The sequence below is a fragment of the Microcebus murinus genome, chromosome 13, assembly GCF_040939455.1.
Source record: "Microcebus murinus isolate Inina chromosome 13, M.murinus_Inina_mat1.0, whole genome shotgun sequence".
Taxonomy (NCBI): domain Eukaryota; kingdom Metazoa; phylum Chordata; class Mammalia; order Primates; family Cheirogaleidae; genus Microcebus; species Microcebus murinus.
This window is the reverse complement of record NC_134116.1, coordinates 50,397,420-50,423,640: the sequence shown is the minus strand read 5'-3', so window position 1 is coordinate 50,423,640 and position 26,221 is coordinate 50,397,420. Positions and strand designations below refer to the sequence as shown.

The following is a 26,221-nucleotide window of genomic DNA, read 5'->3' as shown; positions in this document are numbered from 1 at the left end:
GCCTCCAAATACCTGATAACATTATTAATAAAGCTTTAATCTTAACTGTAATTGTCTCAATAAATAATACTGAATTCATCTATTGCCTTTGCTAAATACATTCAAAGTTATGTAATATACCATCTAAAACTGCAGTACCCAAACCCCGGGCCATAGGCTGGTACCAGTCTATGGCCTGTGAAGACCTGGGCCACAGAGCTCTGCATCCTCACCTCACCCTCACTCCCAGTCTATGGAAAAATTGTCTTCCATGAAACTTAGGAACTGAGGGGCCGCACTGCAAGAGGTGGGCAGCAGGTGAGTGAGCAAAGCTTCATTTGTATTTAAGTCGCTCCCCATCACTGGCATCACCACCTCAGCTCGCACCCCCCCCTTCTCTGGAAAAAGTGTCTTCAATGAAACCAGTCCCTGGTGCCAAAAAGATTGGGGACTACTGGTCTAAAAGATGGTACCTAACAATTCCCAAAATGTTTTGAGCTATCAGAGTATTCTTAGAGTAATTAGATGATCCTCTAAAGTGACTACTTGATTAAATGGATGTGTACTTTCAATTTTAGTGAGGACCTGTGGACTCTAAATAGATTATACTATTAAGCAGTGAGAGTGTGAGTGAATGAATGAGTAAATATGAATGATTGACCAGAAACAAATGAAGCAGCAGAGAAAAATAATAGGCCTACAGGGATTCAGATAATTGGACTTGACAGAAAAGTTCCTTCAACAGATATTAATTGAGCATTCAACAAATCATAATTGAGTAACTGCTAAGTACCAGGTGCTTGGGATATAATACTTGGTGCTTGGGATATCTCTTATAATTTATTGAATGCTGTCTTGGGGACTGTCTGTACATGGCTTTATTTGGATCAGGATTTCTTAAGTGAGACTTTTAAAAACTGACTTCTTTGTCAGGCTGTATTTTGGAAAGTTGAAGATATAAGGCAGATAGGTGGGATACTATACTTCTTCAGTATCCTAACAGCATCATGAGGGACAAAGACTAAACTTAAAAGGGTATCAATTTATTTGTTGAGTCATGCTAGAATATAGCATGCTTCTCTTACAGTGTAGGGATTTCATTTGTTGAAGTTTCCTGAACTGACAAGTTTCACTCATTGTAATATGAAATATACTAGTTACTAGTTAAATATACTAGCTAATAATATACTAGTTAAAAACCAACTCTTTCCTACCATATCAAGGGTAACTCATTTTTAGAAGGTTGTGAAAAATACGAATTTTTGTTGCCTTTAACATTTTCTAATTCTAATGAGCCTATTAAGAGATACTGTTAGATTAGTATTATAGTAGAGCATCCAACTACCTTACCTTGAAGAAAATATTCCTTAAGAGCAAATTGTTTTGTATTTCTATTCCACATTTATAAAGCAGCATTCAGACTTAATTTGCATCCTGAATGAGTTGACCTGTATTGGAGCAGTACTCCAATCAGAAAACCTACTCCCAGTTAATTTAACACATTTTAAAATTGTAGTTCTTACATAAATTGGTTCCTTGTGGGTTTGTTAATATGCATCACTTCTCAAAGCCAGTTATCACTTGAGTAAACTGATAAAAGTTTCTGGAATTGTAGTGTTTCTAATCCTATAAATCCTGGATCTATGTAATGTGCTTATTTGTTGCCCAACATCTCTGCCTCAGTCTAGCCACCTGAGATGAGTGAAGCAATGAGCTGCCTTCTTTGCCATTTATTTTTGTCATATATTTCTGTTTTTAAAATAAATTACTTCATATTTATATAATGTGATTAGTATATAAGAATTGTTTTATCAGTATTAGTCAAAGGATTATCCAAAGGTAAGTTTTCTTTCTTAAAAATATTATACATTGGAACGAATACTTTGAGAATTTACATTTCTATCAAATATTGCCCTTTCTAGACAATTGTGATTGTCATAATTAAAACTCCTTTTGCCTCCTCAGTTTTACCGGGCAGAAGTTGAAGCCCTCCATTCTTCGGGTATGACAGCAGTTGTTAAATTCATTGATTATGGAAACTATGAAGAGGTGCTACTAAGCAATATCAAGCCCATTCAAACAGAGGCATGGGTACGTGATCCAAATTCTGTACAAAGGCATAAGCTATTTTGAAGACAATACTTAGCTCTAAAAGATTAGTCATAGTTATACAAAATTTGCAAGTGGGAAATTATTTTGAATTTATTTATAACATGCTACCCCTAAAGTAAAATTTTAATTTAATTCATACACTGAACTATAATAAACATGAATGCATTGGAATTATTTTTCCTGTATAATGTTTTATTGTATTATGCTTTGGAAATAGGTGGCCTTATTTACATGTCTGCCAAAATTTTGTATGTGTAAAGTGGGTTTTAGGCATATTTTGTTCCTACCTAGTTTGTTACTTTAAATTTTACTAAATCATGTCCAGCAGTTGTCAAATTTAAATCTCTCTTGGATACATGTATATTGTTTATTATTTTAGTTACCTGTAAAATTAAGAAAAACACTTTAAATTATGCATCAATTCATACTACATTTACTGCATACATATTTATATATGTACAGATTAACTATAAATATCTGTTTAATAATTATTTGATTAGTTTTGTTGCCAAATGTTGTGTCAAAGCTGTGTGATAACTTTGATGATGTAACTTAGAACTTAATGGCCTCATGGAGTCCATTTTATATGGGACTTATGTGACTTTATACAGATAGATCTTTAACAACATTTAGGGAAAAACAGTAGTGAAAGACATTACAATTAGTTTTGTAAAGTTTTTCTTAATTCTTTAATTTCTCTAATTTGTGGATAGCCATTAATAAAATTATCATTATAAGCCTATTGTTTGCTATTTCCCTAAAATATCAAATATGCTAGAAAATTATATCATCCAGACAGTAGCTTTCATCATTGAAAGATACATTGTTTTCCCATGAGCTGCTTTTAGTCTTCGTATTTTAAAATTTTTCTGTCACATCTTCACATCCTGCCCCAAAAAAGATAAATAACAACAACAAAAACCTTATAGCAGTAAACCATATTTTAGGCGATGGATCTTTAGTTTTTTACCTTTTTAGTATTAAAAAATTATCATTTTCTACATAATATTTCATATTTTACAGCTTATTACTAATGGTTCATACGTTTAATTAAGAGATCATTTTCTTCACTCTCATTCTCTAAAGTTTAACTGCTTTTTCCCGAAAAAGTAAAATACCACCAATACCTAATTTATGTCTGTCTTTTCTTGAACAAACTTGATGTAATATTAAGTTTACCTTTCTGATTCTCATATGATAGCTATTTTCATTCTTTTTCATTAATACTTTTAATCTAGTTTTGTTTGTAAACTAATTATTTATTGAATTTATATTTCTAAAAGTCTTGGTTTGCTATTCATTATATCTTCCCAGTTTTTTTAGCAATAGTAGTCAAATCTTCAAAATAGAGTTCTTATGTTATTTAGCTTTTTAAATTTTTTTTAGAAGATTTAATGAGGTTAATTTATTCTTTTCTCCCTAAAAAAAATTTAGTTTTTTTACGTTGTTTCTTCTCTCCTTCCTTTTGCTATTCCAGGGTGGCCATAACTGATGAGCACATTTGTTATTCCTCACTGTAGCTCTTCCATTCAGAGGTGTTTGGTCCTGAAGTGATAATTTTCTTTTTACAGTCAGTGACTGTTCCTTTTTCCCCCTTAATAGTCCTCATTGCTTTATCCTTGATTTTAGGTCTGTGTTAACTTAGCTGCACAATAAATTTATCAGGTGTCCCAACTTATTTAGTGATTCTGTTCTGAACCACAGCAGTACTTTCATAGTCTTCTTACACATTTGTGAATACTCATCTATGCTTTATGTGCTTTTGTGTTTTTTTTTTAAGTATTTTCTTTTTCTGCGATCAACTTAAAAATCTTTTATAAGATGCCTGAAATATTTTGCAGGAAGAAGCAGGATATACTCACTAAACCTTTGGGAGATTCTGGTATTTCTTTCCACCTACTTTTGTAATCAAATGATTGTTGATGTTTTGTGAATTTGCATAAATTAATGTAACATTTTTGGATCATGCACATCATTATTGAGGAAAAGATCAGCCTTCTTTATCCACATGAATAATTAACTTAGTTGCGAGAAATGTCTTCTTGAAATATAGAGGCCACCAACTTAATGTATCTTCACCCATTTGCATTAAAAAAATACATATGTGAGCATAAATATAAAAAAGCCTGTGAAGAAGTACTCTGTCTGGCTGTCAGTACATGTAATGTAGAGTTAGTGTAGAGTTCGCTTAGCCTCTGAGAGTACTAATGTGGGGTCTGTGAGTACATTAATTTTTGTAACTAGGAATCTGTAACAAGTTTTAAGTTAATCAAAGATGTACAAAATTATCAAAAGCAAAACATTCACTGTACCAGTAAGAAGGAAACTCTAATTGTTAAGTCATGCTAGAAAAATTAAACGACTGCAAAGGTGCAGGGAAGTTGTTAGGGGCCTTAGCACAATCACATGATGGATTGTGGAATTTTTAATTTTTTAACTCTTGCACTATATATATGCTTTACCATTTTTTATTGTGAAATGGTATTGTATCTTTTATTAAGATTTATGTTTGTTATTGCTACAAGATTTTGGAAAACTTCTTGTTTTCCATGTTCAGTGATCATTTAGGGAAGATTTTTTTTCAAGTAGTTTGCAGAAAAACAATCAAACCTGGTTATAAACCAAAAGTCTTTATAGAAATCAGTTGCTTGTATTGTCTCTTAAAGGTGTAAGGCTAAATCATTATATAAAAAGCATGAAATATTAAGATACTCAATGACTAAGTCAAAATGTGTTGTATGGAAAATTAAAATAAATATCAAGTTAATATTTTAAATCTAAGTGTTAATGTTTTTCTCATAAGATTTAGGAATTATTTGCCTTAAATCTGTCTGTAGGCCAAATATCTATTTCCTCTGTCCATCTGGGTATACCTTCTTACTTCCAGAACATACTCACTCAGTGATAATAATTTGAGATTACCAAAATATATGTTATGATTATGATTAAATATTTTATTTTCTTCAGAATGATTTGTTAAACTTTTTGGTAAGTCATACTTTATTCTTGCTAGATTTTATCTGTTTCTTTTGGTTATCATAAGAGTCTCTCTTAATTTAGTGTCTTTATTGTAGTGAACTTCTTAATTAGCACACATAATGTGAGATTCACAGCTCATTATTAACTGGGTAAATGCTTTATTTTTTTAAAGAATCAGTTCTTTGAAAATAGCAGGGTTTTTTCTTATTTTAGCAAAGTAAATGAAGCATTATGGAGTCTTGTGTTTTACTTGTAAAATTATATATGAGAAAACATTATTTTATGTTTCTCACCACTGTATGAGAATACATTAGGTGCAAAGAAAACTCTATTTGTGTTCCCTGCAGGCCCTTTCCAAATTAGTTCCTTTAAACTCTAAAACTCATTCCTGGAAACCGGTAAAAAGATGCCACAGGCAATTTGGAAGTGCTGTAAATACCTTAGTGCTGTTATTCAGGCAAACCTTTTGTATTTTGAGGGTGTTGTTGGTTCTGAATTGCTCTTCTATACCTGGGAAGACACTAAACTATCAAGTCTTGATTTTCTAAGTCTATTTGTGATCTAGCTTCTGTTGAGACTTTTATATCTAAAGAAATATTTTAGAACATGCTGATGTATAAATTTTCTTTTTAAAAATTCATAGTATCTGCTTCTTGGTATCAGGAAATGATCATTGTTCCAACTAGAAAAATTATGAATGTGTAGAAAATTGTTAGTTCTAAGACCTTAACATACATATCATCTTGGACAGTAATTCTGTAAAGTGACAGGTGGATTTTTATTGTCTTTTAGTTGATCATCCTATCTTAAGTGTTTTTCTGTGGAATTTTCATTTATTCAACAAATATTCATTGTATATCTGTTAGGTACCAGACACTGTTCTAGGTGAGGGGTATATATAACTCCATAAAACACACAAAAATCCCTGCCTTCTGCACAAAGTTAAGAGGGTTAGAGTTTCTGTTACATGAAATAAACTTAGATATCTCATTAGTGTCTTTATTTTTACTTCTTAAAGCTTTAAAACAAAACACAAGTAGAGAAAATCCTGTTGTTTACTGAAGTTTTAATTTAAATAATGTGTATGTCTTTATTTCACATTAGTTTGAAGGTGAACTTAATATGGAAGAAGAAGATATAACATAATGAATTTTACCTATTTAAAAAGTTTTTATATATCTATTTTATCTATTTAAAAAGTAAAATTTGTTTTTAGGAGGGTTTGGGTTCTGTTTTTTATAATTATTTTTGTGTTAGCATACTTTGAAAAAAAGAACTATCTCAAGTTTTAGTTTTGAAGTAACTTTGCACAAAATTTAATTCATAATGACATACTAGGGATCAGATTTGAAAGTTACCTTTTCAAATTCAAATAACATCAATAAAAAGCCATAAATTATTCTATCACTAAATTAAAAAGAAACATAGAACCAAAATAACCCCCAACCTATTTAATGAGGAAGGAGTTGTGGTATATAAATTAATAGGTTTAAAAATGAATCCTAAATGTATTAGAACAAGGTCATGTTAGTAATTTTAATGGCATAGTGATAAAATTAGGCTATATCTAGTTTGTATTTGAATCAAAAGATCATAGTAATATTAAAAAGAAGATAATTGTTATAGAAACCATTAACTTCAAAGGAAGGTTAGGATTATGTAACAATGAGGTTCTGCCAATTAGTATTTAGTAAAAAGTGCAAGGATGTGTTTGATCATAGTTCCACAGTTTTTTCATTCTTACTGATAAATTCTTAAATTAGTGATTATAATTTTTTCATACTTAAATTTCTACACTAAAAATATAATTTGGTTAAGGTAACTGAAATACATTTTCTTCCACCATATGTATCTTGGGAAAGGTTCCTTTCAAAGGTTGCCATATGGGCAGAGCCCATTTTCTTTTGTAATGTAAATAACAAAGTAAATCAGAAGCAAATTGTATAGTTAGTTTAGCCCCATTTAAGAACATAATCTTCAAATCATGGACCATGGAATTTGGGGATTCCATGTAGTATCTTTAGGTTTTCTTTTAATAAAGTTTGGTTGAATTAAATATGCCTTATTTCTTCTTCTAATACCCAGCCTCTTGTGATTACTATGGGAAGCTGTGGTTTATACAAAAGCACTTTACTGGAGATATAAAAGCTGCTGACATGGAGAGAGAATTCATTCATAAATGTATTCCATATGCATAAATATATCACCTTAAAAATTGTTCATATCTCACCCTTAAAACCCTAATTCAGTTTGTGATAACTAAACCTAATAGAATATTATGAAAATCTTGAGATTTACTTTTGACCTGGCTATACTATTCAGTGGAGACATTTTATTTGACCATTTAGATTAATGCTAAGAATATTTATGCTATTTTAAGAACCTGTACAAAGTATTGCTTGAATTTTGATATTTGGTAACAATATATTATGATCTATTTAAAGAAACTGTATATAAAAACTCTTTTAAAAGTTTCTGGGTAATCAGAGTTTTCTTTTATTGAGCAATGAAAGTACAGATTATATTATTATTTCTTTCTTTTTTTTTTTCTTCTTAAGGTGAAATCACTCCCAAAGTGAAATAACGTGGCAGGGTATTACCTAAGACTTGCTTTCTTTCTTAGAGTTATTTTAATACTACTCAGGTTTGTTTCTAACTGTCAATACAGTTTATAAAACAATGTAAGGCTCAAATTACTTAAATATTAATATTATGTATCAGGCTAGCATAACTGGTTGAAAAATCCACAGCATTGTCTGTTTATATACATGAATAATATCAGGAGATATAACATTAATCTTTCATCACTAAGTCTCCCTTTTATGAATGGCAACCTAAAATATGGATTTTTGAATATATGGTGTTAAGGAGTAAATTCATGATGCTTTACTTTTATACTCAATATTATATAATAGTTTGATTTTTTTTCTTTTGAAGTAATGTTAAGGAGGCATCATGGGGCAGAGCCACAGTTGAAGGGGGCTGGGATTGTCAGGTGATATTTTTTCCTTTGACACTTTTGATTCAGTAGACCCAAAGCTTATTCTCTTTGAAGTGCAAATTTTGTATTTTCATTTATTTTACTTATAGGGACTTTGAAAGCTGTAATTTCAGACTGCACCGAATTTTACCATTCCTTTGCCAATATATGTAGTAGACTTGCTAATATACTCATTGCACGGGAAATAAAGTAGTACAATAAATGAATCTAAAAGATGTTTTTGTTTTGTTTTACTTCTTTGTTCTCCAAGAGGTCAGTCTTATATTGGACATGTGCCTTGACCTCATGTCGATATATTTTGAAGATTTAAAAAATCTGAAGAGGCATGCTTCTTGAATTAAAACACACACACACACACACACACACACACACACACACACACACACACACACACACACACACACACACACACACGCAAGCAGTTCCTGTTTTTGTTGCTGGTAAATTTCTGGTGAATTTTAGTTTCTGAGTTTCTTTCATCTGCATCTAAGAGAGCAGAAAAATGTTGCTCATTGTGCTGTAGACTTTATTCCCTTTCAGATGAAACTCCCTCTGAAGCAGCTTCCCTCTTTTTTAGTCAGTGATGGTGAACCTCGATGGGGATGGGCTGAAAGTGGGCTTATGCTACATATGTGATTGCATACCACAATGAGTTGTCAGTTATCCATTCTTTTATAATCCCATGTGGTCATACATATGTTGCTGCTTAATATTATTTTTCTATATTCCTTTTATCATCTTATTAGTCACCTCTCTATTTTCATTCTGTTTCCTAAGCATTATATTATTTTGGCCTTTAAAAAAAAAAACAAAAAACATTTCTTTTTACCTCTGGTGTATGGTATCTTTTATGATATGTATGGACTACCCTTCCTACTGATCCTAATTTCTTTAACTTTGCTGAACCTATGCTGTTTATTCTAGAATCATGTGCAATAGGTTTCACCATCACACCTCTAGTAAAAGAGTGGAGTTGATCTGTATCCTTGTGAGAGAAATACTCTGGTGTTATAGAGCTTCCAGTTCCATTAAACTTGGAACTACTGGCAAGAATTTTACACCTTGGCTTGAAATAACTCCCTTAGTAGCCTGTCATTGGCTGAGAGCTCCATGCAGAAGGGAAAGGAAATACTGCAACAGTGAGTACATTTTATTTGCCTTACAAAGCTCATATAGTTTATTAAGAAGTAAACTAATGGAGAGGTTCTAGTTAAGCAGCTTAGACCATCATAGGAATACAAGTCTTTATTTATTTATTTTGTTTTATATATTTTTGTCTTGACTCATATATTCAGCATGGAGTTTTCTAAAGTATATTCGAGAACATTAGTTCCATTTCATGGTTAAAAAAATTTGGAAAATGCTGTGTTAAAAAATTATACTTTTTGATTATAGAATTACTTTGAGTCAATAACAAGTTAATATGTGTTTTAAATCTCTGAGAGAGAAGGTGTATTATATAGTGCTTCTCAAAGTTATTTGCTCATGGAACTCTTTTTTACCTGTGTAGAATCTGTTATAGGTGGTACTTGGATAACATCTTAAATATTTTTTTTTAATCTTTCTAGTTTTCAAATTTCCCATCTATAAAATGGATAAAGATTTATTTTCAGAATATATTGTTTCAGATTTTCCAAACTTCTAGTAATATGATATTTTTATGTTGTAAATAGAGACTAACTATATAAAAAGCAATTTCTCTTCAGACACATTCCAAGACTCTACCTTTCTGTGACTAGGGGACAAAATATATTCCTGAAATTTTATGTCCCTCTTAAGCACTTATGCCATTAATAATAGTATTTTGTTGCATACAGATGAAGATTTTATTTTACATGTAATTATAGACAATGCACTGATCTTTTAACTTTATTTCAACTCTAATTCTGGAAACTTTCATGATTTAGCTTTCAGAAATTGATTGCCCTTTGTGAAAACTACCATCGTAGCTTTCATAATATTGCTGTCTCTTTCTGTAACCTGATAATCTACATGATGTTTATATGTTCCAGCAGTAAGATATTTTTATCAATTTTGGGGGGGTTTACATTTGTTATTCTTCAGTAATCCAATTGTATTCTCATATTCTTAGGAAATTAGCAAAGGAAATCTGAAATATCTTTTTTGTTGTTAAACTGGCATTGGCTACTAAATTTAAAAAAGTGTCAAAGTTAGTTAATACCATTGGATATGTGGACATTCTTAAATGGAGAAGAATCCTAAAAGACCAAATTTCTGCTTTGTATTGACATTTATATTGTTCTTTTACTAATAGGCTAGTATGTTGTCTCCAAAGCCTTTGAATAGTGTTGTTTTAATTAGTTAAAAGCGTGTTATTCAAAGCCTTCCAGAAAATAGACTCTTCTTGTACTTAACTGCTTTTGATCTCCTGTTCTTATTTTCCTGATGCCAGTTGTTAATCAGATGAACTGATACTCTCAGATCAAACTCCAGAGCTCACTTGCAACAGCTGGTGGGGGAAATATTCTTATTTCAAGAAACCTCCGTTTTCCAGACACTTATGATTTTAAATGAGGGCAGAATCTACTGTTGGGTAACAGCTCGTGGAAGTTCCAAGAAACTCCATAAATAATCAATAGATACATACAAGTACAGAACTCTATAAATAATCAGTAGGTATATACCTATATACTTATAAGTACCATCTCTTTTAGAGGTTGATGGTATCAGAATTTTAAGTTGGTACATGAACAGGGTTGGTAGCTGTAACAGTGGAAGGAGGTCAGTAATTATTTGTTGAATGATTGATGTAGTCCTGGTGGTCACCTTTATTGCTAAAGAGTCCTTCCTCAGACATCAAGCCTGTATGTGACAATTTTTAATATTATAGTTTTTTTCCAAATATTGAGTTATTGTATCAAAGCTACTTTGGAAAATAGATTGGCCTATATGCTGAAAGAACTAACAGGATATATAAGAAGTAGAAGATTGGTTTTCTTCCCTTTAGAAGCTACCTAGTAAATATGGATAAGACCCCCATCAGACTGAGATGGTACCAGTCTGGGAACCATTGCTGGCATGGTTATTGATTAAATTTTGTTATGCTTGTTAAGTGAATGGGATAGTTTGAAGGAAATAATTTGGGAAGCCCAACATTGACTTTTCAAAATTCCTATTAATTTTAACAACCTTAACAACCTTTTATTGGCATTTTTATCTTGTGTGATTATGTTCACTTTTCCCAGATTGTGTGATTAGGAAATTAGGGTCAACCCTCTTGGTCATGATTAACAAAGAGCTTGTTATACAAAGCAAGATATTAGAAGTCAATTTAATTTTAGTTCTGTATGGTTTAAATTCTAAAATTTATGGGCATATAATTTTTTTAAGTTTTGGCAACCATTTTTTGATACTATATCATGAATAACTTGGACACCATAATGAGCATTTTATCTTGAAAAGACTTAAAATAATGTGGAGAAAGCATACTGATGTGTTTTTTTCTCTTAAGGTAATCAGATAATATAAATCTTATTATCAGGAAATCCTGAATTTGGCCATTAGTACCCAAAATAATGTTAGACTTAATCAGATTTTTAAAATATGAAATTGAAGTCTTGAAGCAAATGGAAAAGGGAGATATATTAAGAGCTTGAGAGTAATTAATCTAAATTTTTTATCTATTCTAGGTGAACCTTTTTTATTTTTGTTCCCCTTCTCTTCCTCTCCTTTTCCTTCATATCCAAGTTCCTCCTCCTCATTCTCTTTTCATCTTGTATTATTTGTCTTTTTATTCATCTTAAAAGTGTCAAGTGGCTTTCAACCATTAGGTTGCATATATTCCAACCTAGATAGGACTGGTGCTCAAATGAAGTCTAGTTAAATAGAGCATCACTTAAAATTCAGAAAGGCTCTAAAAACTTTGAGCACAAATACATTCATATCCCTGGTTGATCTTTTATATGCCCTGATTAGTAAAAACGCTCACTTTGCACTTGTCCCTACTGACAGTAGTTCTCAAAAATGGAAAGGCTTTTAAAGACTGAGATGTATTGGAGCTTATTAAAAAAAGATGTAGAAGGCCAGGCATGTTAGGTCATGCCCTATAATCCCAGCACTTTGGGAGGCCAAGGTGGGAGAATGGCTTGAGCCCAGGATTTGGAGACTAGCCTGAGCAAGAATGAGACCCCACTTCTACAAAAAACAGAAAAATTAGCCAGGCATGATAGTGCGTGCCTATAGTCTCAGCTGCCTGGGAGGCTGAGGCAGGAAAATCGTCTAGCCCAGGAATTTGAGGTTGTAGTTAGCTATGATGATGCCACTATACTGCAGCCTAGGAGACAGAGCAAGACTCTTGTCTCAAAAAAAAAAAAAAAAAAGTTGGTCATATGCCCAGTCCATTTAAATTGTGTGCTCATATTCTTAGGAAATTAGCAAAGGAAATAAAATTTCTCATTGACTGTATTTAAAACTTATAAGAAATGTAAATAGTGAAGATGGGAAATTAAAACATATAATTCCTTTAAGAAAAATTGAACTATTCAAAAAAATTAGAAACTGGAAGTCTAAATTTTGTTATAGAAACTTCATTATAAAAGGCTACATTAAAAGCATTTTAGGCATAATTTAAAAATAAATATAAGATTTACATCTCAAGATGATGATGCATACACTTTTATATTTGTTGAAAATATTTAGAGTTAGCTATGGAAAGACTGAATATGTGAATTTTCTGTTCATTCTAATGGTTATATTTGCTTTAGTGAAAATATTACTGAGGGAAGATGATTAAGATAGGAAAAAATTGGTCACAGAATAGGTTATAGGTAGATTTGGTGTCTTGGTTCTTAGTTTTCAAAATAATTTTTATAATGGTGTAATTTAAAAGGTTTGACTAAAACCACTAAATAAAATTTTTTAAGCAAACTACTTTAAATAATTTTAATCATAAAAAAGTTTTTATTTCTGAAATGAGAATTACTATGCTTTGAGGTTCCAATGGATTTCATATAAATGGCAAAGTATAACAAAAAATAACTTCTGACATTATTTATCACGTATTGCCATTCTTGGACCCAAGGCTGAGAAACATTTTTTCAGATTCTGTGTGCTTTATCCTGAAAGGATTTGGTGAGAAGGGGTCACTGATGGAGTTAAATGTCTTCTCTGCCTGGCCTTTGAAAGAAGGGGAGAGGTCGAGGCTGGTCTTGGGCAAATTACTTCCACCTCCCTTTTTGCCCCTGCTTCAGCTCCAGGGGAGCTGGAAATGCACAGGAGGAATCAGAAGACCTGGGTTCGAGTCCCGGCTCTGCTACTTACTACCTATGTGATTTTGGGTAAGTTACTTAATATCTCTGGGTCTCAGTTTCAGTACAGGGTTGTTGTGAGGATTAAGTAATATGCTAAATAAATGTGCTTTGTAATCTCCCAAGATCTATAAAAACATAAATTTTTATTATCATAGGCTTGGCCTTTTTCTCTCCTTTTGTAGTCTAGTATCCTCAGCTGTGCATTTTTAAAGCAGTCTAGAATGATTTAAGTCATTTTGCTTCTCTGTCTTCTCCATATTGAAACTATTATTCCTATCTTCTGCATGCTTAAGAGTTAAGTATTTTAAGAATGTAAAACCAGGTTGTTTAAATTAATCTTCATTATAGAGAGTGGTCTACTATTACCCCTTTTAACCCCTCCCACTCTCGCTTTTCTTCCTTAACCTTCCCAGAATCACATGCTTAGAAACATCAAAGAATCTCAAACGCATGAAAATTCAGATAGTGTTGGGAAGAAAGATTTTGATAGAAGAGGAAGTTCCTTAGATCCTGTTTGCCAGCTCACTCTTCCATTAGTTAGTAAGGTTGACTGGGAAAGTGGGAATATAAAGGTGCCTTTAGTCCTTTCATTTTCTCTATAGAAAAGGAGATGGAAATAGTTCAGAGTTAAAAGTTCTTGCAAGGGTTTTACTTAAAAATCTAGATAATTAACCTGAGGAGTAATAATTGAGAGAAGAGATAGAGATTTGGTGCTTATGTCTTTGGTCAGCTCTTTAAGTAATATCTGACTTGCCTCATCTTCTCAGTAAAGTAAGTCCTGGCCCACCCTCAGCAAAACTAAATTTAAAATGCTATCCTTATTGCGTGGTCAGTTTATGGAGGGTATATGGAGCTAAGGAAGAAAGAGAACTTGCCTTCTGTAGCACATCTGGGTTCAGACCAGGGGATCTGTATGAGGGCATAAGAAGAGCGCTTGTAGCTGTACTTTGTCCATCCCTCCCTCACAATCTAAGAATGCTTGGTCTGGCTGTGTGTAAATAATAGTAATGATAACCACTTACATGAACTGCTTGCCATTAATGCCTAATTACCATTGAGCACAATAACAGTTATTCATATCATGATTAGATTAACATTGTTAAAAATTTTGTTTTAATTTTTTTTTGTTTTAGCCTTGAACCATTGGCTTATGCTCAATATGGTTTCTTGCTGAAGTAGCAATGTCATCTTTCATAACTAAAATTAGAAATATTAAACTCTGGTAGCAATCAAATGCAAATTTAAACAGTTAAGTACAGTTTTAAATTTACCAATTAGTGGAAAAAATTAAACAATAACACTCAGGCTGGCAAGGGTGCAGGGATATGGATACTCTTATACATTGCTGATGGCAACATAAATTGCTATGATCCTTTTGATTTTTTCCCAAGACTTAAAACTGTTCATAACTTTTAAACCAGTGATCCCACATTGTTAACGTCTCCTAGGGAAATGGTCAATGACAAAAGCTAATGGCTGGGAGATTGTCATTGTCATAATAGTAAAAAACTAGGAACTACTTAAATGTCCAATGATAAAAGAATGGTAAAGTAAATTATTCATCTGTTGGATGAAATGTTATACAGCTGTGATAAAAGATCATTATGAAGGCTGTAATATCAGGGGAAATATTTATGATAAGTGAATAAATGCAACCTACAAACTTGAATGAGAATATACTCAAGGTAGTGGCTGGTTTAGAGTAGTAAAATTATGTGCACGCCTCCATGTATTTGTATTCAATTTCATAATTTTTTGTAATTTTGCATTACATTTCTAATTTTAAAAGTAAAAGCAAATAAAATAAAATTAGAAAGAAGCATTCTGTAACCATTCTTAGTTTCTAGTTTTTTAGTAACTGCAAGAAAAGTTTGGTAGGTAGATACACAAAGGAGATGAACTTTCTATATTTATTAAGCATAAGCTAACAGTTAACCACTCAGCCAGTTTTCAGTAGAGGTTCTCATTAGGAAGCTGATGTTTGAAAATCTATATAGTCATAATGTCTATTATTGCCCTAAGATGTCAGCAAAACTCAATGGTGGAGAATGTCTTGTAAAGCTGGTTTTAGGCTCTTGCTAGCAATATTAATATAATCCTAGAAGTGTTAACAAAGGTTCAGGCCTTCTTGAGTTCATCTTCATGCCAGATATTAATACATCAAATAGATAAAAATGTTAATTAGGTACTTGAGCATTCTGAGCCGCTGTGTATGTGTATACACACATGAATGCATGCATGAACATGTAAGAGATATCAGTGTTTAAAAAGTTGTGGTATTGGCCGGGCGCTGTGGCTCACGCCTGTAATCCTAGCTCTTGGGAGGCCGAGGCGGGCGGATTGCTCAAGGTCAGGAGTTCAAAACCAGCCTGAGCAAGAGTGAGACCCCGTCTCTACTATAAATAGAAAGAAATTAATTGGCCAACTGATATATATATAAAAAAAAAAAAAATTAGCCGGGCATGGTGGCGCATGCCTGTAGTCCCAGCTACCCGGGAGGCTGAGGCAGAAGGATCACTCGAGCCCAGGAGTTTGAGGTTGCTGTGAGCTAGGCTGACGCCACGGCACTCACTCTAGCCTGGGCAACAAAGCGAGACTCTGTCTCAAAAAAAAAAAAAAAAAAGTTGTGGTATTTACCAAATTGTTCCTTTGGGGATCTTATCTCAGAAGGAGAGTAAGAAAATGAGGTAGACAAACAATTTTTAAAACTCTTTAATCTTATGAAACTTACCCTTTTGATCCATAGGTCTATTATTGACTCTTTCATGGAGATTTTTCTAACAATGAACACAGTTTTAAATGGGGAAAATTTTTTTAAATGGCCATCGTAATTTTGGCATGACAGTTTTAAAATGGTGTCCACCAACTAGCTATGAAATTATAAAACAAAATCCAAATAGGAAGCCAAATAATCCATACACTTTCATGATAATAGAATTGATTCGTAAACTGTCATGGAATAATCTTGCTGTGACATTGAATGGTACAGCGCCACTATGGATACTTGATTTCTTTCTAATTGCTGCCATGCCAAAATATTGGTAAAGGTCCTAAAAAGAACCTAAACCACTTACAGTCTTTCACTAAGATCAAAGAGAGCTTAGAAAAGTAGTCTGCCTCAAAGCTCACACCACTGTATGTTTTGACGCTCACTAAACAGTGAAACATAATACTTGAGGTTTGCCAAATTATGAAACTGATGAATATCCCTTATTTAAAATGCAATATAGTAATAAATTCTTAAGTAAATTTAGGAAGTTACCAATTAAGTATGCAAACCAACTATTTGTATTCATCTAAGCCTCTGAGGATAAGTGTCTTGGAATGTGCAGTAGTTAACGTGAAGAAGTTGGTATGAAAATATTTGTATGGTGAATTTTACTGCTTTATTATACTTTCCTTCTCACTAGTCTTGTTCTTGGAGGAGTTAATGTTCCATGTCTGTAGATATCAAGGGAGAGAAAAACTTTAAGTTGGATGAATTTTATAAAGATGATTACTGTATTTTGTAAGCTGGTAGGATTTGTCTCAGTAAAAAAGATTGCCTCTGGGTTCTTGTCTTCATTGGAAGAAAGGTGAACATACAGCTAATTGATCAGATTCACAGTCTCTCTTTGGTGTTACATTTGTCATTAATACTAATAAATTATAAAATCACTTTGTATGTGTAAAGTGCCACATAAGAGCTAGTTTAGCATTGTGTGCTAGATTCTATACCTCTTTAACTTACTGGGGTAAAATAGCTAAATTGCTTGACTCAAACCAATAAAAGAAAAATTTTTTATGTTGTAGCTGGTATTATAAAGAATAGAACTTTACACTTGTGATGTAATAGTAACAGCTAACTTTGTTGAACACTTAACCTTGTACCAGACATTATTCTAAGTTCTTTTTTTTTGAGACAGAGTCTCGCTTTGTTGCCCAGGCTAGAGTGAGTGCCGTGGCGTCAGCCTCACTCACAGCAACCTCAAACTCCTGGGCTCAAGCAATCCTGCTGCCTCAGCCTCCCAAGTAGCTGGGACTACAGGCATGTGCCACCATGCCCAGCTAATTTTTTCTATATATATATATATATATATATTAGTTGGCCAATTAATTTCTTTCTATTTATAGTAGAGACAGGATCTTGCTCATGCTCAGGCTGGTTTTGAACTTCTGACCTTGAGCAATCCGCCTGCCTCGGCCTCCCAGAGTGCTAGGATTACAGGCGTGAGCCACGGAGCCCGGCCTTTATTCTAAGTTCTTTACTTATAGTCACTGCTTGTGTATAGTGTGGCCATTTCAAGTTAGCTCTTTCTCTCAGTTGAGTCTGAGTATGTGGTGTTCAGAGTAGATAGCATTGTGGATAATTTGTGTTTTACAATAAGAAATATAGTGTCTAAGTGGCATCATATCCACTTTGTTTTATTAATATCATTATGTATTTAAAATGCAAGTGAGAAAGAAAACACTTGAATTTTATCTGTTTCTATAAACCTTATAAGAGTTTAATGTGTTCTAATTCTCTCCTTCAGCTTCTGCATCCACTGAGATGTATGGGAAGAACATGGACTTTATTGTGTAGCATAACCTGGGCAAAATATATATTCTTTTTAAACTTCAATTTTGTTTTTCTCCTTTGAAAAAATATTGATAAGAACATGTAACCTCATAGGGTTATGTGAGGAACATAGAAACTGCTCAATGAACATTTTGTTAAGTCACTGGATGATTGGAATGCCTGGCACATAGGTTGTTAATTAATGTTGGTTCAACTTCTTTAGTTTTCCTTTAAGGTTTTAGAAGGAGCAGCCTCTCTTATTGTTTACCTTCTGAAAGTGATCTTTGTTGAACCTAAATTGTAGCAGTAGCTACTGATTGACATTTCCAAATCAGGAGCTGGGTATCCATCCCTCTTTTGAATTAATTCCCTCTTTTGAAAGGAAATCCAAATTGCTTCTTTGCACCATCTTTTTCTTCAAGCTAATTCTTTTTCCTTTTAATTTTTCTGTTAAAATTTTCTTTTGTATTTCAGCTACTAATATAGTGAAATTCTGTAGTAGAACTCTCAAAATGTAGCTCTAATATAAAAATCCACAAATCTTTTAAAAGCAAATTAGTTTTTCTCACAGAATGGAAGAACTATGCTCCTTTAAGCTAATAGTATTGGCTGCAAAGTTATAAAGATTTCCAATTTTTTCTTTATGAAAAACTATTTTCCCTTCACACTTTTAAAATCTCATGGTTTGTAACAGCCTTCATAAACCGGTGATTTCCGTTTTAGCCCTAACACAAAGCTTTTCAGCCAGTCCTGCTGTCAGTGTACCTGCTGCTTGACATTGACAGGATTCTTGTCAAAACCTAGATTTTGCATAAATTAGTGTTTAACCCTGGACAGGCTTTTCCTCCTCACTTCAGTGCAGCTTTAAAAAGACTGTCATGCCCTTATTCAAAGATAATGAAAGTGAAATTTGACTATTGTGTCATATATTTTATACTTTGAAGAAAGGAGTTTATAAACTGTTAGAATACCATGAACTTTCTTAGTCATTTTGATTTCTCTTTGAGCTTTAATTAATAATACTCAGTCTTGCAAATTGCTGTGCAATATAGACATCATCACTGATAGAAAGATACCTTTATTCCAATCTAAAGGATATTTATTCTACTTTTTAATATGCTACTTACATTTGGGGAAAAGGGGAAGGAGTTTTAAATTGAACAAAGGGGCATACTTTAAATATCTGAAAAACCCAAGAAAATATTTAACTCTATGATAGACTTCATGCTTTCCTAACTTCTTGCTGTCAATCATTATTCCCACCATGGTTGGCTGGCAAAGGGAAAATAGCTTTGTCTTTGAACAAAACGAACATATTTAATATGATCATACATTTATTTATGTTCTTCCTTTTTGTAAGATAATGAGCAAATTCTCCAAAGAGTATATAATCAGTTCTCCCACTTCTATTGACCATCTCAGATGTTTCAGGTATGGAATTAGAGGTGACTAAAATATGGTTCCTAGATTTCAATAAACCCAGATATAGAATCATTATAGCAAAATATAGTATGTGTAATAGTTTTAATGGAATCAGGTGATACATACTATATAATTTTCTTTTACCTAAGTTGATGGAAATAAGTTAATCTCCTCTTTTATTCTTGGAGAAAATCTTTATGTTACCTTTTTCCTCCTTCAGCTATCTAATCATCAAAAATAATTGAGGTTTTCTAAGTTTGCAAAGAGAATAATTTTTTTAAAAAGAAAGCTAACTCCTAATATTTTGAAATCCCAATGTAAGGAAAAACATTCATAAATTTAAGAATACTGAAAGAAATATATATTTAGATAACAAGATGTATTCTCTACTTAATGAGGTAAAATAGAAGTGGTTGAGAATGTGAGGATTAGAATTCCTTCTGTTTAAAACATGATTATCATTGGAATCTTTATTGTGTGCTAGATACCATGTATGACTCTTGACATATATTAACTGATATTTACAGGATCCCTATAAAATAAATATTAGTATTCTCCTTTTACACAAAGGAAAGCTACAAATATATAGGTTCAGAGCCATTTAATAACTTGTTGAAAATCTTTGAGCCAGTAAGTTGCAGAGATGATATTTAGGTTTAGGACTTTCTGACACCATAGAGCATGATCCTACACTTTACCTGTAAATGGAGGTAAATAATACCAACCTACCTGAGAATTTTGTTATGAGTTTAATGAAATAATGTATATGAAAATGTTCAGCATAGCAGTAAGTTTATTCTCAATATGTGATAAGTTCTGATAAAGTGTCTTTCAACCATTTAGTTCATTCAATCTTGGTTCTCACAAATTTTAAGTAGAGAATGGAAGATGTATGTGGGTAGAGGTAGCAACTGGTATTTCTCCAGGGACTAGAGGTATTTTATGTCAGATAGGGGAAAAAAAACCTATTCCTTTTAACCTACTATTTCATTGCTAAAATAGTTTAATCTTATACTGAGACTCCCTTTATCATCTAAATTTCACTGAATCTAGTTTCAAGATTAAGCTACATTTTTAACTACCCATCTAGGTATTACCCTTTAAGATGGGACTCCTCTAACTTCCACTTGCTCTGCAAAAATAATGACTAACAAATCATCAAAATAACTTGTCAGAAATACCTGATATAATATTACATAGTTATTCAGAATATACCAATGATAATACTGTGCCAAAATATCTTTTATTAGTGCATACCCTTCAACCGCACTTAAATTTAAAACTAAATTTGTATTTAGGTTGGGAAAATAATTCTTTACAAATATACAATACAATAGATCTGGGAGTAGGTTGTAGGGATTTCACCTGATGGCAAGCACAACATGAGTGAGTAGTAATTGAGCAACTGCTAAAAACATTAAAACAAGATTAGATGCCTAATAGATTTATATATTGCCTAATAGAGTACCTTCATCATGAGAAATAATAGCATTGTGTTCCAGGCAGACTGTACTTGGAATATTATTCTGAGTACTAGGTTATGTAGAATGGTAAATACTAAAATGTATAAAGAAAAAGGTGATCCAGATAATGGAGATTCTAGAAATAATGGTATTTGACCAATGATTCTTATTAATACAATAAGGAGAGGTATAATACTTGCTTTTAAACAATTTAAAAGCTTTCGTATGGCAAAGAGAACAGACTAAACTAGAAAGTGTAGGTAGAAGTTCCAGAATGCAGATTTGCACTTTCTAGTGAAGGGTATGAGGCAGAGGAATGGGCTGCCTGTGGAAACCTGAGCTCCCTCTACCAGAGGTATTTGAAGGAGGCAGAATCACCATTTGTGTGTGATAAAGTAGATGAATTTTTACTACAGAGATCAGATCAGTGACTCCTGGAGTACCTCACATTTCTAAAACTATAACTATAGCTTTATTACTCAGCTCAATATTTGATAAGGATTTTTAAACATATGTTTTCTTTGTGTTTCACCAAAGAAAAACAATTATGGTTCGTTATGCAGGCATTGTTATTATGGGTTGTTGGGCGTGAATTGGGAGTTAAATGTGATGATGATGTTTGTTACATGGGGGGCCTATTTGCTTTAAGGCTTAATTTTTTCATTTTTTTCCTGTCAGTCTTATGTTCCTAAACTCTCAATAAGGGGTGAAAACATCAGCAAATGATTTTATTTTTGTCTCATTTGGTGTTGCAATTTTTTCTTATTTATATAAAGCATTTTATATCATCTCTCTCTTAGTACTATAACCTTCAGTACTTTTAGTGACAGAGATCTGGTCTATATTTTATCAATTTGACATAGAGATTTTTTTTCCTAATTCAGTTTATTAAATCTGTATTACAGGTCACTATGGCATACCATATCTGTTGTCTGTCTCATTCGTCAGTCACATACGTAAAATGCATTGCACCATTCTGACGTTACGGTGTAGCAGTTACTTTCAGAGAAAGAATTAGTTAACCCTTCTTAAATTGTATTAGCTTACCAATTTTTAAGATGTAAAAATTATATAAATTATGAGAGAAAGAATGAAATGGTTAACCTCTTGTAATTCATGTGCATATGTCTTAACTATAAGATATTCTAAAACATATTTGCTCAGTTAGTATATTTGGGAAAGCAGTTGTTTTTGCAAAAAATAATTTACAAGCACTGACCTGAAAATATATCAGTAGGCATAGATAAACATATGCATAAACATATACATTTTCATTATTAATCATCATTGCAATGCTTTCCCTTTTTAAATATTGTTTCTGGCTCATTTCTTTTTATGACATTTCCTAAAATTTTAAAGGTATAGGCTAAAGGCAAGATGTAAAAGAAGTTAATCATATTAATATGTTTTTAACTTTATCTTAAAATACTCAGATTTTATACATATAGTTTTTATAACTTTTGGTTAATCATTTTCAGTAATGCTCCTTTGCTAATTTCTTCCCTCCTTTTTTCTATTTGCCCTTTTCTTTGTATAATTAAAAACGAAGAAACAAAGACCACCTCCAAAACAAAACAAACAATGCTAACAATAGAATTAATTATGTGAAATTATTTTAGTTTTTGTGCATAATGTTTGAACCTCTGAAGAAATAAAAGGAAGGCTGGTGGCAAGAACCTTGCTTCTTGTATTGGCCCTTTCATTTTCTGCAAAGGCTTTTCTACTTTTTCTCCCCTCAAAACAATTTGAGCTAAGTTCCTGAATGTATTTAGTTTAGTTGAAGTGGGCATATATATTTTATTAACATAGAGTCATTCAATTCAGAATAGCAGCCAACATAGATTGCTTATTTGTTAAGCTCTTTATAGGTATTATATGATCCTCCTAGTACACCTATGAGGTTATTACTGCTTCCTGTGTGAGAAAACTGAGATGCAGAAAGTTGAGTAACATGCCTAGGACATGGTGGAGTCTAAACCCAGACCTGCCAATTATGTGATATAGTATCTTTCAAGGAACTCTTTGGGCAGATTGACATCTTTTTGGACCCGGAATATGTTCCCTGCTCTGACTTATGGAGAAATTTTGGGATCTGTTTAATCTTTAGCAATGAGTTTTAGAGAGGTGCAGATTTTTCCAAGTTTATTCTTTGGTCTTTACTATAATATTTCAACAAAGATGCTAATCATTAAATGATGTTTATACTAGCTTCAAGGCTGAAGCCGTTCATTTAAAATTGACCATAGAGGACATTATGCAAAGTGAAACCAGACACAGAAAGACAAATACTGCATGATCTCACTTATGTATGGAATCTGAAATAGTTGAACTCATAGAAGCCAAGAGTAGGATGATGGTTGCCTAGAGCAGGGAATAAGGGAAAATGATATGTTTGTCAAAAGATTCAAAGTTTCAGTTATGCACCGTGAATGAATTCTGGAGATCTTATGTACATAGAGTGACTACAATGAACAATACTGTATTGTATATTTGACATTTGCTAACAGGGGAGATCTTAAGTGTTCTTTCCACAAAAAAAAGGAAAGGAAAGAAAATAGTACTATGTGAGGTGATGGATATGTTAATTAGCTTGATTGTGATCATTTCACAGTGTATACATACATCAAAACATCAAGTTATGTGCATTAAATAAAGGCAATTCCTATTTGTCTATACCTTAATAAAGCTGGAATATCTTTTTAAATAAAAACATTGACCATAGAAAAATTAAACTATTAGAAAAAATTGGGGAAAACTATTTGAAGCAAGAAATGTAAATATACATTTTGTGATGCAATGAAAAGAACTTTAGATTGTACAGCCTGGGGTCTTATTGAAGCATGACCACTTAACATAAGCTTAAACTAATTCTCTGAGCTGTAGTTTCCTTGTCTATAAAATGTTGAGATTAAGTAATTTAAAACTTTATTCCACTGTGTACCATGCATTTTGCATGTTACATGAAAAATACCAGGCACACAGTGGAATATTCATTTATTTATTTTTTCCCTATTTTTACCCCTTTTTTCCCCTTATTTCAAGTGTAAATAAAGCCAGATGTATTTTTGAATGGAAGAGAATTCATAACTTTTATCTTGAAATTTCATAAGGTTGACATCTCTCCTACTCTTTTTTTTGTACTGTATTCTGCTAAAATGTGGATGCAACCTTTTGATGTTTAGTTAAATTTTTGTGACTGCCTAAACTTCCAAAAATAGCTTGTTTATGTTGTATTAATGGGTAGAGGATCTTAGTGATGTTAGAGGAAGGACAATGATGAATAGTACTTTATTGGCTTCTACTGTCATTTAAAAATCCAGTTTTTCTTTCATGTTAAAGTTTAGTTGTCTTATTTAGATTTTGCTTTACTTGGCAGAGCATATAATAAAACCCTTGAGCCAGGTATAATGATTTCTTGATATCTTATAGAATCATTAATAATTTTAATGTAACTTTAGAAAATATAGTCTTTAAGAAAGAAAAATCAGAACTGCAGAGAAATGTTCCATGAAATTTTGCATGGTAAGGTATGAAAACATTATGTCAGCCATGCATTTTGGAATAGTTGTTTAGTAATTAAATTTTGAATCAGATTTTTCTTTTGTCTTGAATTGGCATTGTTTTTTTCTTTTCTACCATAAAAATGTTTTGGTTCAAATAAAATATTGCTGGACAGAGTACATAAAAAGAGATGATCTTTGAGTTGCTTTGAGGGAAGGGAGACTATGGTTTCCTAATATATTTTCTTCCTAAATGGAATTTTATTTTACTTAAAGTTTCAAAAACTAATATAAATTAGTCTGTTATCATAAAATTTACTATTTTGGTTACATATTATAATAACCTCCTCATATGTTAATGAAGCCTGAGATTTTTTCCCCCCACTTATGTATATAAGGTGAGTTTTTTTTTTTTTTTAAATTATTTTTTTTATTTTGGTATATTATGGGGGTACAGATTTTAAGGTTTCAATAAATGCCCATTTCCCCCCCTCCCCCCAAAAGTCTGAGTCTCCATCATGACCATCCCCCAGATGGTGCACATCTCACTCACTATGTATGTATATACCCGCCCCCCTCCCCCCTCCCACCTGCCCAATACCCTATTACTGTAGCACCTATGTGTCCACTTAGGTGCTACTCAGTTAATATAAGGTGAGTTTTTATCAAATAAAACATTTAATTTATAGGAGTCAAGAGTAGGGTTTAGATTTTCTCTGTGATAGTAGGAAAAGGCACTGAACTTAGAGGCCTACATTCCAGTTCTACTAGATCACTTTCTCATACTAATCAAGTCACTCCACCCAGTTGGTTCCCAATGTATAGCAGAAGTTGAGCTAGGTTGAGTTTTTAATTTTTGTGCCTTGAGGGTTACAGAGCTTGAAGATTCTGAAAAAGAGACAGCCAACGGGATATTGTCAACACGCATGCGAAAACACTTTAACTTGAGACCATCTATCTTCTTATATTGGAATTCTATATAAAATTTCATTTGAAAAAAGAGTGCCACATTTATTCCCCAAATAATAAAAAAAATATATATCTGTTCCATTGGACTTATCTTCAGTTCCCCTTCTATTTCTGAAATTTATGATGTCTGTATTCCTTACCCTCTTTACTTGGTAGCATTGTGTGGGGCATCTAGGCCTGTGAATCAGACCTGTGTTCTAGCTTAGGTTGTCCCACTAATTACTTGAGCAAATAATAGCCTCTTAGTTGAACTACCTGTTTTTTACAAAAACGTCCTGTTTTATAATCTGTGGTTCCAGGCTATTGTGGCCCAGTTTCTTTTGTGTAGAACTGTAAATATAAGTGGAACATATTTCTTAAACAAGGGTAAATAAGGGTTGATCCAGCTTTTACTTTCAATTTTTAGTTACTCTAACACAAAAGAATATAAGTATCATTAATCTAAAAATAGATCATTTAAAAATATTTTAGAGCTCATTACGTAATGTTTTGGGAAAACAGACTTTTCTTTGTGGTGATTGTTTGCTTAGGTTTTATATTAAAATGAGTTTATATTTCCATATTCACAAGCTAACCAGGCAGGCAAAAGATGGCTTGGAAACTCATAGAGTAAATGGTTCATATGCAAATCACTGAAGGAGATATGTATTCGTTAACATTTCCTTGTTCAAAATATCCTACATTGCAAGAATTATTGTTGAGGGTACATTGAATTTCATATACTGGCTTATTTTATGACTACTGACTATACAAATTCTTTTAAAAGGACCTAGACTAGACTAAATTTTATTAAATTACACATAAAATAGTTATTAAAGGACAGGTGACAGTGTTAAGTTTTTCTAAGATTTTTGTAACAAATAGAATAATTGCCATTCCCACTTCCCACCTCTGCCAACTAAATAATCTGTCATTGTCTCTTTACAAAGTTATGACTGTGGGAAAATGCTAAAGGAATGGTAATTTAAGATAAGGGTAATTCATTA

The 26,221-nt window shown here is 32.4% G+C and overlaps 1 protein-coding gene across 5 annotated transcripts in view; it reads left to right on the top strand.

Annotated features, from left to right (window-relative positions):
* TDRD3 (tudor domain containing 3) overlaps window positions 1-26,221 on the top strand; it is a 131,925-nt gene that overhangs the window by 96,398 nt on the left and 9,306 nt on the right. For 3 of the 5 annotated variants that reach the window (XM_012749784.3, XM_012749790.2, XM_076009402.1), the window contains one exon: window positions 1,945-2,070. In XM_012749784.3, coding sequence (XP_012605238.1) covers window positions 1,945-2,070 — 126 coding nt within the window. Of the gene's footprint in view, window positions 1-1,944; window positions 13,369-26,221 lie in introns of all 5 variants that reach the window. The other 2 variants (XR_012922440.1, XR_012922441.1) reach the window with 1 other exon arrangement.